Source organism: Ochlerotatus camptorhynchus, unplaced genomic scaffold (assembly GCF_037179485.1).
Source record: "Ochlerotatus camptorhynchus isolate MF236.1 unplaced genomic scaffold, CSIRO-AGI_Acam_v1.1 ptg000070l, whole genome shotgun sequence".
In the NCBI taxonomy this organism is placed as follows: domain Eukaryota; kingdom Metazoa; phylum Arthropoda; class Insecta; order Diptera; family Culicidae; genus Ochlerotatus; species Ochlerotatus camptorhynchus.
In genome coordinates this window covers 7,313,191-7,327,479 of record NW_027040560.1, presented here as the reverse complement: position 1 = coordinate 7,327,479, position 14,289 = coordinate 7,313,191, and the positions used below count along the sequence as shown (strand labels likewise).

The window sequence follows — 14,289 nt, the reverse complement described above, 5'->3', positions numbered from 1 at the left end:
CCTTCAGATTCTTATAGTAATCTGCTTGGAAGTCGATTTGGATAAAAATTTACTGCCGCCATGGCGCCTAAACGCAAAAGAAAGGGGCAAACTCTTGACCCCCCTTCTGATGAAATTAATTTGAGTAATCAATTTGATTTGCTCACGGATGATGAGAATGATCCATCATCCAATAAAAATTCTAGTAAGCTTTCCCGGCTTAATGCCAAGAAGGAAAAGATTCCCCCTATTGTGATAACCACTACCGATTTCCATGCTTTTCGCATGGAACTTTTGAATTTCGTGAAAGTTAAGTTTTCACTACAAATTGGACGTCGGGGTGAATGCCGTGTATTGGCTGAAACCTTGGACGGATTTAAATGTCTTCTCAAGTATCTTACTGAGAAGAAGCACAAATTTTTTACTTACGACACCAAAACTGAACGTGTGTTCAAGGTTGTCATGAAAGGACTGCCCAGTGGTGAATCCCTGGATCAGATCAAAGATGAACTGGCAAAATTACTTGGAGTTGTGCCACTCCAAGTAATCAAAATGAAAATGAAATCCCGTCCTGGCGATTCGCGCAACGGGATTTCTAATGATTTTTATTTAGTTCACTTCAAGTCTAGTGAACTAAACAACCTTAAGGCCTTAGAAAAAGCTAGCCTTATGCTTCATGTCCGAGTGAAGTGGGAACACTTCAGGAAGACTGGAGGAAATTTCCAAAACCTCACCCAGTGCCGTAAGTGCCAGGGATGGGGTCACGGAACTAAAAATTGCTACATGCCAGCTAAATGCATGAATTGTGGTGATTCCTCTCACGCAAAGGACGACTGTCCTGTGAAGGAAGATCCTAAGAAATTTAAATGTTCAAATTGTGGTGAAAACCACAAATCCAATTTTTGGGAATGTAAGACTCGCAAAGCGATCCTACAATCTCGTTCTAACCGTCAGGTAGGAAACGCTCCACGTTTCCGACCAGGTATAAATTCCTCTGCTGTTAACAACGGTCAGCGAGGAACAAATTCTACATTCGTACCCGTAGGTACAAATATCACCCCTGCTTCAAATGTTTCATCTGTACCTACTCCCCTCGCTGCTAACAATGTTCAGCGAGTTAATGGAGCTACCTATGCTGCTATTGCAGCGGGTAGAAATCAAAATACTAACCAACGTTCTAACGGAATTTTTGACAATTTTGACTTAGGAAGCATTACTGCCCCCAAAATGGAATTTTTACAGAATTCATTAATTGACATGATTTCTGATATGCTTAAATCTAACTCCATGTTTGATGCTATTCAAACTGGAGTAAAATTTGCAAATAATATTGTCATGACTTTAAAATTCAGTAATGGATTTTAAAGCATTAAATATTGTAAATTGGAATGCTCGATCTCTTAAAGATAATGAAGACGAGCTATTTAACTTTTTGAGAGTTCATAACGTGCATATTGCCGTTATAACTGAAACGTTCCTTAAACCTGCCCATAAGGTTAAGAAGTACGCAAATTACTTGATTTATAGAAATGATCGTCTTGATGGACCCTGTGGTGGCGTTGCCATCATTATTCATAGACAAATCAAACATAAAATTCTTTCTTCATTTGAAACCAAAGTTTTTGAAACTTTGGGAGTTTCTGTTGAAACAAAATTTGGACAACTTACGTTTATAGCTGCCTATTTGCCATTCCAATGCGTAGGCCAGCAAAAGAATTTTCTCAAGGGTGACCTCCAGTGACCTCCCGTCATAGGTCTAAATTCTTCATTATTGGTGATTTTAATGCAAAACACCGCTCATGGAATAATGCTCAAAGCAATTCCAATGGTAATATTCTGTTTGATGATTGTTCTGCAGGTTATTACACTATTCAATATCCAAACAGCCCAACATGCTTTTCTTCAGCAAGAAATCCCTCCACTATTGATTTGGTCTTAACTGATTCATGTCAACTTTGTAGTCAATTGGTTACCCATGCTGACTTCGGTTCTGATCACCTTCCAGTAACTTTTGAAATATCCCAAGAAATAATTTGTAATCCCAACAGCTCTACTTTCAATTATCATAGAGCTGATTGGGAGCAGTATCGAACATTTATGGAAAATAACTTCGATCCAAACATTCCTTTGCAAACCAAAGATGAAATTAATTATGCTCTTGAATCTCTGACTACTTCTATAGTTGAAGCAAGAGCTGCCTCAGTACCAAAATGCGAGGTTAAATTCGATTCAATTATAATAGACGATGATCTCCAGCTCTTGATCCGTCTTAAAAATGTCCGTAGGAGACAATATCAAAGAACACGCGATCCTGCCATGAAGGTTATCTGGCGGGATTTGCAAAAACAAATTAAATAGCGATTCTCTGCCCTGAGGAACAAAACTTTTGAAAATAATATTTCTAAATTAGACCCGAGTTCCAAACCCTTTTGGAAACTCACAAAATTTTTGAAAAAAACCTCAAAAGCCTATTCCAGCGCTTAAAGAAGGTGGTAAAATTTTGATCACAAATTTGGAAAAAGCTCAGAAACTTGCTAAGCAATTCGAGAGTTCTCATAATTTCAGTTTGGGTCTTACTAGTCCTATTGAGAATCAGGTTGCTCGGGATTTTCTGAATATTTTCTCTCGGGAAAATATTTTTGATGATTCCTGGGGGACTGATTTGGACGAAGTAAGGTCTATAACTAAAAAGTTTCAAAATATGAAAGCTCCAGGTGATGATGCAATTTTCTATATCCTCATCAAAAAACTCCCAGAGAGTACCTTGTCTTTCTTGGTAAAATTATTTAACAGATGTTTCCATTTGGCATACTTTCCTGATAAATGGAAAAATGCAAAAGTTGTTCCAATTTTGAAGCCGGATAAAAATCCAGCTGAAGCTTCTAGCTACCGCCCAATAAGTTTGCTTTCTTCAATAAGTAAACTTTTTGAAAAGATAATTTTGAATAGAATGATGCTTCACATCAATACGAACTCAATTTTTGCAGATGAGCAGTTTGGATTTCGCCATGGGCATTCAACTACTCATCAACTCTTAAGAGTTAACAATTTAATTCGTTCAAACAAATCTGAAGGCCACTCAACTGGAGTTGCTCTTCTAGACATAGAAAAAGCATTCGACAGTGTTTGGCATGAAGGTTTGATTGCTAAATTGAAAAAGTTTAATTTTCCACTTTATATTATGAAATTAGTTCAAAATTATTTAACTGACAGAACTCTGCAGGTAAATTGTCAAAATTCCAAATCTAATCGACTACCTGTTAGAGCAGGAGTTCCTCAGGGTAGCATTCTTGGGCCTATATTGTATAACATTTTCACTTCGGACCTCCCTGATTTGCCTCAGGGTTGCCACAAATCTTTGTTCGCTGATGACACAGGCATTTCCGCTCAAGGAAGAAGTCTTCGTGTTATTTGCAGCAGACTGCAGAAAAGTTTAGATATTTTCTCTTCTTATTTACAAAAATGGAAGATTTCTCCCAACGCTTCCAAAACTCAACTTATAATATTTCCACATAAGCCTAGAGCTTCGTTTTTGAAACCTAGTAGTAGTCACATAGTCACTATGAACGGAGTTCCAATTTCCTGGTCAAACCAAGTGAAATATGTTGAATTAATACTGGACCAAAAATTAACTTTTAAAGATCACATTGAGGGCATTCAAGCCAAATGTAACAAATATATAAAATGTTTGTATCCTCTTATAAACAGGAAATCCAAACTTTGCCTGACGAATAAACTTCTAATATTTAAACAAGTTTTTAGACCGGCCATGCTTTACGCTGTGCCAATATGGTCTAGTTGCTGCGCCACAAGGAAAAAAGCACTTCAAAGGATTCAGAACAAAATTCTGAAAATGATTTTGAAGTTGCCTCCCTGGTACAGTACAACCGAAGTACATAGAATTTCGAATGTTGAGACTTTAGCACAAATGTCCAACAAAATAATTAATAATTTCAGGCAAAAATCGTTGCAATCCTCAATTGCAACGATTAATTCCCTTTATACTTAGATAAGATTTAGTTTTAGTTTTTAGTTTTAAGATATCAATTGTTATACTGACATGCAGGTTAAAAAACCTGTTTAAAATACTGAATTAGCCAAGACATGAACAATGTAAAAACACTTAGATATATATCATAACAATTAAGGCTGGTACGTTACTGCAGTAACTGGAGCACCTAAAGGGTGATACGGTCAAAATTTGGTCAATATCAACTTGACGTATTTCTTTCAATTTTGCATTTAAAAAACCTGAACACCCCTCATTTTGAAGGTGTGTGTGTGTAGAATGTTGCTCCTATTTTGATTTTGGAATTCACTCTTCAGTTGTCAAAATGCCGTCCAAGCAAGAAGAGCAGCGTATCAAAATTTTGCTCGCGCATCGCGAAAATCCGAGCTACTCGCACGCAAAGTTGGCAAAATCGCTAAAAGTTTCCAAATCAACCGTTACAAATGTAATTAAAGTGTTTGGGGAACGTTTGTCGATAGCCAGGAAGTCTGGATCGGGGGGAAATCGAAAACCGGAAGCCGCTGAGACGACAAAGAGAGTTGTCGGTAGTTTCAAGCGAAACCCTAACCTCTCTCTCCGAGATGCCGCAAATAAGCTGGGTGTATCGTCTACAACCGCGCATCGAGCCAAAAAACGAGCCGGACTATCGACTTACAAGAAGGTAGTGACTCCAAATCGCGATGATAAACAAAATACGACGGCCAAAGCGCGATCCCGGAGGCTGTACACGACGATGCTGACGAAGTTTGACTGCGTGGTAATGGACGACGAAACCTACGTCAAAGCCGACTACAAGCAGCTTCCGGGACAGGAGTTTTATACGGCAAAAGGAAGGGGAAAGGTAGCAGATGTTTTCAAGCACATGGAACTGTCAAAGTTCGCAAAGAAATATCTGGTTTGGCAAGCCATCTGTACCTGTGGCTTGAAAAGCAGCATTTTCATAGCTTCCGGGACTGTCAACCAAGAAATTTACGTGAAAGAGTGTTTGAATAAACGTCTGCTGCCTTTCCTGAAGAAACACGGTTGTTCCGTACTGTTTTGGCCGGATTTGGCATCTTGCCATTACGGTAAAAAGGCCATGGAGTGGTACGCCGCCAACAACGTGCAGGTGGTTCCCAAGGACAAGAACCCTCCCAACACGCCAGAGCTCCGCCCAATTGAGAAATACTGGGCTATTGTCAAGCGGAACCTAAAGATGACCAAAAAAACTGCTAAGGGCGAGCAGCAGTTCAAGGCAAACTGGCTTTCTGCGGCGAAGAAGGTGGACAAGGTGGCTGTACAAAATCTGATGGCAGGGGTCAAGCGTAAGGCCCGGCAATTCGGATTTGGAAAAGCGGAAGCCTAACTGAATATTTTTCCTGAATTTTATACTAATTGAACTTGAAAAAGAAATTTAATTTGATTTTTTAAATAAACGATTTCACCGATTTACACGCGTTTTCCCTTGACCAAATTTTGACCGTATCACCCTTTAGGTTAAAATGAAATGTAATTTATTTTGAATTTGGAACAAAGAGTTAAAAAAAAAAAAAGTTTCTGTTGCAAAGAAATATTTCCCTGACATTGAATGAAATTCCCTGAGATTCCCTGATTTTCTAGGTCCATAAAGGAATTTCCTGATATTCCCTGATTTCCCTGGTTTTTTTTTCAGGTAGTCGACACCCTTATGTCATTCCTGGCCTACTATGTAATGTCCTGGGCAATCAATATGACTACTTTTGATCTTGTTTTCGAATTCGAATGTAATTTGAGGGGTAGGATTGGCACGTTTCATGGTGTTTCTGATCTCAAGACCCATACTCACCGGAACATGTTCCGGCGATATCTCGAGTTGAATCGATTGGTATATGACACTAGGTCCTCCGGGCATCGGATCGAAAGTCGATTTCCCAAGCGGTATGTATACCCTTCTTAGCAACAAGGGTAAAAAATGACAAACGGCATTTCACTCTGTCACAGGAACAGTGCATCAACATCCAGCCAATTCCACGAAGAAATCGAAAACTAACTCCACTGGAATCAATCAAATCATAATCTTTCTTCCAACCAAACTTCCACGGCGACAGCGACGACATTCATGGAGCAATCGGAGGCCCTCCAATAAATCAATCTCTTCTCTTGCGCCGTGTCCCCCTGTCGTGTGCATATGGAATGCCTGTCCACCGTTTGTTGTAAATGAGACAAATCGCGCTCGGAGCTAATAGTTCAAGCCAAAACCTCGGCATCGTCGACAAAAGGTGCCGGTGAAAAATGTCGAAAATGCAACAATCCGCATCCGTCGTCTGTGTCCCACCGCACCAATCCGATCCCGTGCGAGGGAAATGAGTGAAGCTTCTAAACACAACACTCAACATCCCGACATTATAAATACGATGCGGGGTGTTGAAAATGTCAAACAAATCCACACTCGCGCCTGTGTCGTCGTCGTCGGTTGTTGCGGCCATCACAAGCCGACGTGACGAGGAGATGAGCCGCGTGAGATGAGCCAGGCCGAAAATTAGCTTTTGAGTAATTTATTCTTTGACACACCAATTTAGGCGATTTAGACTGTAAAGGAAACGACGAAAATGAGCCATTCGAAATGATGAATAGTGGTAAAAATAGCATATTTTGTTAAGATCTTTTTATATCTGTCGGTTTTTATGATTGTTTGAAGCCCTGCATTGCTCTGCTCTCGCTCTAGTGCAAGAGGAACTCGAGAGACGTGGGGAACGAGAGCGAAAAAAAATAAACATTTCAATTTTAATTTTATATCCTCTAATACGTCTTCGTCAGAAGGCGACCGGTGCGAGGCGCGTTTTTTTTTCATTCGTTTAGGAGGATTGCAAACAAGACGACTGCAGGCAGGAAGAGCTCTAGTCTCAGAATCACGAGAAACGATCATCATCGCCCCGTCATCGTCATCGTCGCCGAGATCCGTTCCGGCAGAGAAGAATGGTTCGTCGCGTTCTCGAGCGCCAAGCCGAAGAGAGTGACTTAACGCTAATGAAGCGGACTCATAAATGATTTAAGTGTTGTTTCATGTTTACCGCAGTTTGATTTTTTGACAAACTGTATTATAAAGCAGCTCGGAAGCGCTAAGTTCGCCGGGAAATCGCTTCTTTTCCCGGCGAATGGGCGCGCGTGATGGAATATGGTATCATAAAAACCTGCCGAGAGTGCTGAAAGCAGCTCATTTGTGAAAGCAGGCCAAAATAAAGGATTATGGAGAGCATCCGAGGAATGGTAAATTATACAAACAGACCCTAAGAATGTACATGTATGCCACTCGAGAACGGGTGTGATCGTCGTAGAGCGGAGGAAGAGAAATGGTTTTTATGAGCTCTTGGGTCATTTGATTGATGCTCGCAATCGTTTTCATTTTTCGTTTGATGAAGAACTTCCACGGGATTAACACCGGAAGCGACGCAGCGCGTGAGAGAGAAATTAATAAAAAAAAATCAAGACATTATAACATAGTTGATGGCGGGATTAAATGTTGTTTTCGAAGCTTCTTGCATCTTAACTGAAACGCAGTTCGTTGGATCAAAGGCATTTTTTTGAACTCGTTGATTGACTGCCCTTGCATTATTCAACTAGATATGGGACTAATTACAACACATACAGTGATTAAGCAGTGCAAATACTTACTTGCGTCTCTGTCACATTCAACAGCTTAGCCATTTCAGTTCGTTCACTGGATGAGAGATATTTCTTCACTTCGAATTGCTTTTCCAACTCGAAGATTTGCCTTCCGGTAAATGTCGTTCGGGCTTTCTTTTTCCTCCGGCTGCCTCCGTCCAGTTGACTATCATCGCCGTCGTCGAGATCTAGCACTTCAGTCCGGCTGTTCTTCTTTGCGCCCCCTAACGACGGCAGCGATGGCATCTTATGTCCACTCGTGGAGGAGGAATCCTTCAACGAATGCTGCGACTCATTTGACCCGTAAATTTCCGATTCGACGTCCGTTGAATGAGCTCGTTCTCGACTGATGGAGCGAACTGATTCCTGGGTGGTTTCTGAAAATGAAATTATTCAATTTGGTAAATTAACTTTGGAAATCAACGAGCTGCAAAATACCTTCTTCCAAGTGCTTCTCGTATACCCTTTCCACAGCCGTTGACTGTTGATGTGGCGTTGGTTTGGAAATGCATAAATCCAACGGTTGGTCGTCGTTGTCTTCTTTTGTCGCGTTGAGGCTTTGCAACAAGTATGGCACCGTGTGGTGGTTATTCGATTCGGAAACCGGTGGGGAGGGAGTGACCTTCCTGATGGGTCCTTTCCACCCGAGGATATCCATGATGGAGTGTGGTGTGGGATGCTTCGGTGGGTTGCCATACACATGAGCATGCCACTTGTTGGCGGAGCAGTTGGAGGTGAAGATGCCAAGGTTTGTACTGTGCCACGGTGAATCCTCGCCGCCATTTTGACCAACGGATGCCGCGGGGGAAGTGGCTGTGGTGTTGGCAGCTGGTGGCTGCGGGGGTGACTTGCGATCGGCAACTTGTGCAGCCTGGGTGTGGAGATCTGGAGTGTTGGTAATGCATACCTGGTTCACTTCGCGTAACTCCTCAGCCTGTGTCATTTCGGTCAACGGATGCCACGGCTGTCGCTCGGAGAGAAGTCTTTGGTCACCTATTGTTTTCTACAGTTGAACGCCGTCCGGTGAATGGTCTCCTTACATTCTATGGAGCTGGAAGATAGTTATTTTTTTCAATTGTTGAATTGTTTATAATGTAGTGTACAGTGTAGTTTTTTTTTAAATAATTTATCGGATATTTTCATTCGAAGAGTGTTCATAATGGGCATCCAGAAACTACGTCACGATTTAAAAATATTGTTCGGAGTAATATTATATTTTTTGAGTAACACCCAGTATTTACAAACTTCAGGAAACATCGAAGAGGACAAGATTATGGTATCTCTTGACTTCACAGCTGCAAGCAGTCAACCTTCGGTCAAGGTGAGAACACAACATACCGCAACTCAAGCTGACTCGTTTTTTTTTCGTTTTCCGTACTGAGTACAAATGCTACCGACGCCAGGGAAGTAACTCCCACACCTGGACCCTACCTATCGACCCATCAAATCATGCACAAAAATCGGAACGGCGTGATAAGAGATTTTATGCTTCAGAAAATCCCGGGTTCATCGACTGGGACTCGCATTTGTAGGGAAAGAGAACTATTGCAATTTGGGGGAAAATTGATTACTTCTTAACGCAAACATCGAAATAAATTACTACAACAAACTAAATTGACAAACTAATGGCATTCAAATCAGTAGCTATAAGAAATTAATCGTTCGTTATTTTATGATTTTTTTCAATTCTAAAATTTAGAAAATATCGATGTAGGGTGAAATTGATCATCCCCTCAAATGGATTGCCAGTGCATTTCTAGTAATTTTTCTTATTAAATGTGGGTTCCCTGAACTCGAATTATTTGCTTAAACCCTTGTGCGAAGAGTATTTTTTTGCAGAAATGCCAAAACAATATTTTTTAAATGCACAGTTGCGCCTAAATGTATGCAATTTCATTGTATTTAATTTCGCGAAAACCCAATGATTTCTTGATATTGGAAACATTCTACAGCAATTTATTAAATAATTCGGAATCATTATATGATCGTTTGTGTCGATGTTAATTAGACTAATGCAAAAAAGAGCTCAAGCCTGCAAATTGGGTCCAAAATTTGAACTCCGTTAGTAAGAAACTGACACGGCACAAATCATTTAAAGTTTATATGGAAACTAGCTGAGTGTGCCCGGCCTTGGTCGGGATTCAATATTAGCTTGAGCTAATGCGCCAATTAAAAAAAGCATGCTGTATTGTACGTCTTATCTAAGGGGCTACCCCCTATGACCTTCCCATGCCAAATTTGGTTCCATATGCTTGATTAGTTCTCGAGTAATGCAGAAATTTCTGTTTCATTTGTATGGGAGCCCCCCTTACAGAGGGGGGAGGGGTCTCGAACCATCATAAGAACCCTTCCCTGCCCCAAAAACCCCTGCATGGCTACATACAAATTTTCACGCCGATCGGTTCAGTAGTTTCCGCCTGAGTAACACTAATTCATTCAATCATGTTGAGTAAACTGCTTTAAAAACCAAAACCAGTCATAAGAAGGTTATTCGGCGAGTCTATAAGCACAGACAAACAGACGTAACTCTTCATTGTGTATCTTCGATCACGCATTTAACGGTTGATTTGAATATTATCAGTTTAACGAACTACTCGCCGCAGCGCTGGCATCGGATCACTTTGACGTTTCTATTTATACATTCTATAGAACTTTCATGCAATATTGTTTGCGAGTTAGGAAGCAAGCTTGTTTTCCGTGAGAAGCCTGAGAGATGTCGTTATTGAGGTCCTATGTTTTGAGATACTACGTTTTCAAGAAAAACTTTTTCAAAGAGTTACGTCTGTTTGTCTGTGCTATAAGGGTCAGACAGACAGACAGACAGAATTTCATGTTTATATATATATAGAGTACTATGGGAAAACCAAATTGTATGTTCATATTTATCTAACAATTCACAATTCACCATATTGTCCTGCGTTAAAAATGATAACTGTGCTTGTAGGCAGGCTTGCTGAAACTCCTTAAACTCACTGGAGGTATTAAAACACTCTTGTCCTGCGAGTTTTGCCAGCCCTCACCTCGAGTGAGTGGCGGCAGGGATATGGAAGAAGTAAACAAAAACTAATCGAGAGAGAGGGAGAGTGAACTTCAGCGAGAGGATGATTTGACGTGAGGTGCGCTTTTCGAGACTCCGGATGGTTTGTAAAGAGTCCCTAGTAGCACACTTGTCGCAAATCAATTGTAAATACTTATATACGACTTATTTCAGTCATAAACCAGTTGCTGTAACTTAATGTGATGAAAGTGTGCTACTCGGGGTGAGAATAAAAGCGTTTGATAGAAAACCTAAAGGTGAATGATAGCAAACCTCACTCTCATTTTACCCCCTTCGCTCACAGGCTCTGAAGCTCAGTGGAATGATTTGGCAGTAGGCATTCTACTCCTCATAAAAATGCTACGCTCGGCTCATTTCAAACTCGCGAGCGAGGTTCCATCAAGCCTGCTTGTAGGAAATTTTCCCAGCTATGGACCACAAAAAATCATGGCTACTATGTCACACTGCATAATACAGTGTTGCTCACAAAACAGCTGCTTTATCATGCCATAAGATTATCAATTTCTTGAACAATTAATAACTTAATATGACGTTTGGCTGGAAAATGATCGTCTGCAAAGTTGTAGCCAGAGCTGGCAAATGTCATTTTCAATGAAAGATCTCACGCGATATTTACAGAGATACTCCTGTCACTATCATCGGATGAGAAAACGATGATAGAGATTTTCTTCAAAATCTCATCGATTTTTTCGTCATGACAAAACGTGACAGTGTTGTGATCATCGTAATTACTAGCTCATTTATTACTTTCACAGTAACTTGTACCGAGAAAATCGTAATAATATATTCACTCAATCGATAACATACTGTCACATGCTTGAATTAATCTAAATCAGTTAGAAATGTAGATGTAAAAACCGCAATAGAATTATTCTCATGAGTGCTTGATCATTGGAAAATGACAAGAAAACGAATGATAGGTAGTTTCGTCTCGTGATAGTGAGAGGACCTGTTTTCTCATTCTCATATGACGGCGGTGATATTTACCAGCTCTGGTTGTAGCTGAAAAAATTTCATAATGATAGCCATAGAACTTTTGAACATTGCAATATGGAAAAAGGCTAGATTACAATGAGGTTAGGTTTTCCCATAATAATTTCCATATAAACTTCAAATGGTTTGGGCCGAGTCAGTTTCTTACAAAAAGTTAAAATTTTGGGAAACTAATGAGGACCCAATTCGGAACCGTTTGAGTATTGTGGAACGAAAATTTCAATTTTTCAATATAAAAACACATTTCGGATTCGGGCCGGATACGACTTCTTAAAAATTTTATGAATCGAAAACAGGTCGTGTTCGGGGTATTAATCGAAAAGTCACATGGTTCAGTTATGAGACCACCGGCAGTTTTAGAGCCAGAAAGCATTTCATTGTTTTGGGCACTGGTTGAAGAAGTAGCAGCAGCATATCTATGGGAGTTCTTCGAAATCATCGTGATGTCATGGATTCCTTTGCAACATATCGGGTGAGATCTTTCCTCTTAACTTTCATTCCATTATTATATGAAACATTAAATGCTGGATAAGGGAAGGTCCATCAGGGCACCCAATTGTAGCGAAATGAATGGGGAGAGTGGAAATGCCAACTCCCTGTCCTTAACATTTCGTGAATAGAGGGCGGGCTCTTCTCTCCACTCATTGGAGCATCCTCATGTGTTTTATGACCAGTTATATGATGATGACCAGGTTGGCAAACAAAATCGAACTGGTTTCAGTATGATCCTGTTGTTGTAAGGAGATTCTCATTCCGTGGATGCAAGTGGGCGATGTTGCCCACGGCATCACCAAAACCGTTTTTAGCCCAAACATACAATGGCAAAAATGACTCATAACTTTTGAACCACTGGGACCTAAAGTAAACACGTCTAGTTTGGTGGGTTGTCTAACAAGTTCTGAATTCGTATATTTCTCTTGTTCCTTTACATACTCAACTTCCCTTTGTGGAACTCATTCTCTTCAGAGCTCTCACTCTCCAAGTGAGGTTTAGACGAGTTCACTACAACTCCTCCTTCCTTAAGTTTGGAATACAAAATACTTTAATTGAATAAATACTTGTAAATTCAATAGCTTTTAATCCACTTAAAAAAAACTCATAAATCGAAAACAGAAGGTTCTGTCAAATATTTGAATTGCTTATTCAAAAATTTACTAAATTTGAATTGATTTAAAACAATGTTCGATACTATTAATAATAGTGAAAATCTTCTTTTCTTCGCTTCTTATGTTTTCTCTTTGATTTTCTAATCGATTCCACAGGTTGCGAAAATTGTGGTAGTTCAGTTGATTCATTCGATAGGGGTTCTTCCTCCCTGTAGATAAACGAATCAGCAGCGAAACCATAAAATTCTGGTTCTGATTCCGCATCTTCCCCGAAGTATTCTTCATCCTGGTTTCGTTTTCTTTTGCTAGTTCTAACGTTACAATCGTTTTGTTGTGCTGGTGCTGGTTCAACTAAATTCTCTCCTTGGAAAACGTCACTTCTCTTCGTTTTCCGGCGAAAATGTATTGGTGCCTTGATCTGGCGCCTATGAGCAGAAATGATCCTGCCGCCGAGGGAGACTTTTTATCCCGTCAACTAATTTTTCATCCTTGAGTGCGTTGATTTGTTCTAGCTGAGTAACTGGGCTACTAAAAGTGTTTCTCCATCCAGAGTAAAAAATGTCAAGCCATGTTCGCCCCATAAGCGGCACAAAATCGTTCTCACAACGTAGGATAATCAAATTAAGTTGTTTCGTTCTGTTTCCTAGCTGCACCTGGACTTCCGCTTTCCCAAGAACTTTAAGCTTTTTACCGTCTATCACAACTAGCTTTTTATTGCATTGTTCAATTGCTACGTTTTTAAAGTTTCTCAAGAACAGTTCCTCGGATATTACACTTTCTGCCGATCCACAATCGACCTCCATAGTCAATCTCTTTCTTTGTATAGTAGCTTCAACATAGCACGGCTCATTTATTCTATTTATTGAGGAGATCATCATGCAATTCATGCTTGTATCCTCCTCACTATCCGAATTCAAATCCTTTTTAAGACGTTTAAAAAGACCTGAAGTTTCTGAAATAGGAAGTTTAGGCGAATCTACAAACTTAACACTCCGGAAATCTTTACGCGGGCTCTTCCCTGTTAATCGGTAGCAATATTTCCTAGTGTGTCCTTTTTTCTTACAAAAAGAACATAAAAATGTCGGCTTCCCAGAATGCGTTCTTCTTCTATCATCGTATCTACTCCTGGATGAAAATGAGCGATTTCTATCATTGCTTCGACTAACACTCCTATCTCTTTGCCTAGAAGCAGACCGATCAGGTCTACGCCTAGAATCAAACCGGTCAGGCCTGCGACCTAATCTTGCAATAACACCAGATCTGTTTTCATTATCATTCTTCACCATTCGAGTTCTGTTAGCTGCCAATTCTTGGCTCAAAATAATCCGCTCTGCTTTTGCAGCCGTCAAATCTTCTTCATCAAACAAACGCTTTTGAAGATTTTGATCATAAACCCCGATCACCAAAACATCTCTGATCGCTCGCTCTTTAAATGTTCCAAAATTGCATAACTCAGCTAAAACTTTGACGTTCAAAACAAATTCTTCAGAAGTTTCATTCCTACCCTGCTTCCTTGTCCAAAA

General features: G+C 40.1%; 1 protein-coding gene across 3 annotated transcripts in view; it reads right to left on the bottom strand.

Annotated features, from left to right (window-relative positions):
• The window catches only part of NK7.1, an 83,079-nt gene that overhangs the window by 11,712 nt on the left and 57,078 nt on the right, over positions 1-14,289 (bottom strand). For 2 of the 3 annotated variants that reach the window (XM_065217201.1, XM_065217202.1), the window contains exons 3-4: positions 8,048-8,660; positions 7,619-7,986 (exon numbers count right to left, since the gene is read on the bottom strand). In XM_065217201.1, coding sequence (XP_065073273.1) covers positions 7,619-7,986; positions 8,048-8,552 — 873 coding nt within the window. In that variant the 5' untranslated portion in view covers positions 8,553-8,660. The remainder of the gene's footprint in view (positions 1-7,618; positions 7,987-8,047; positions 8,661-14,289) is intronic. The other variant, XM_065217203.1, reaches the window with a different exon arrangement.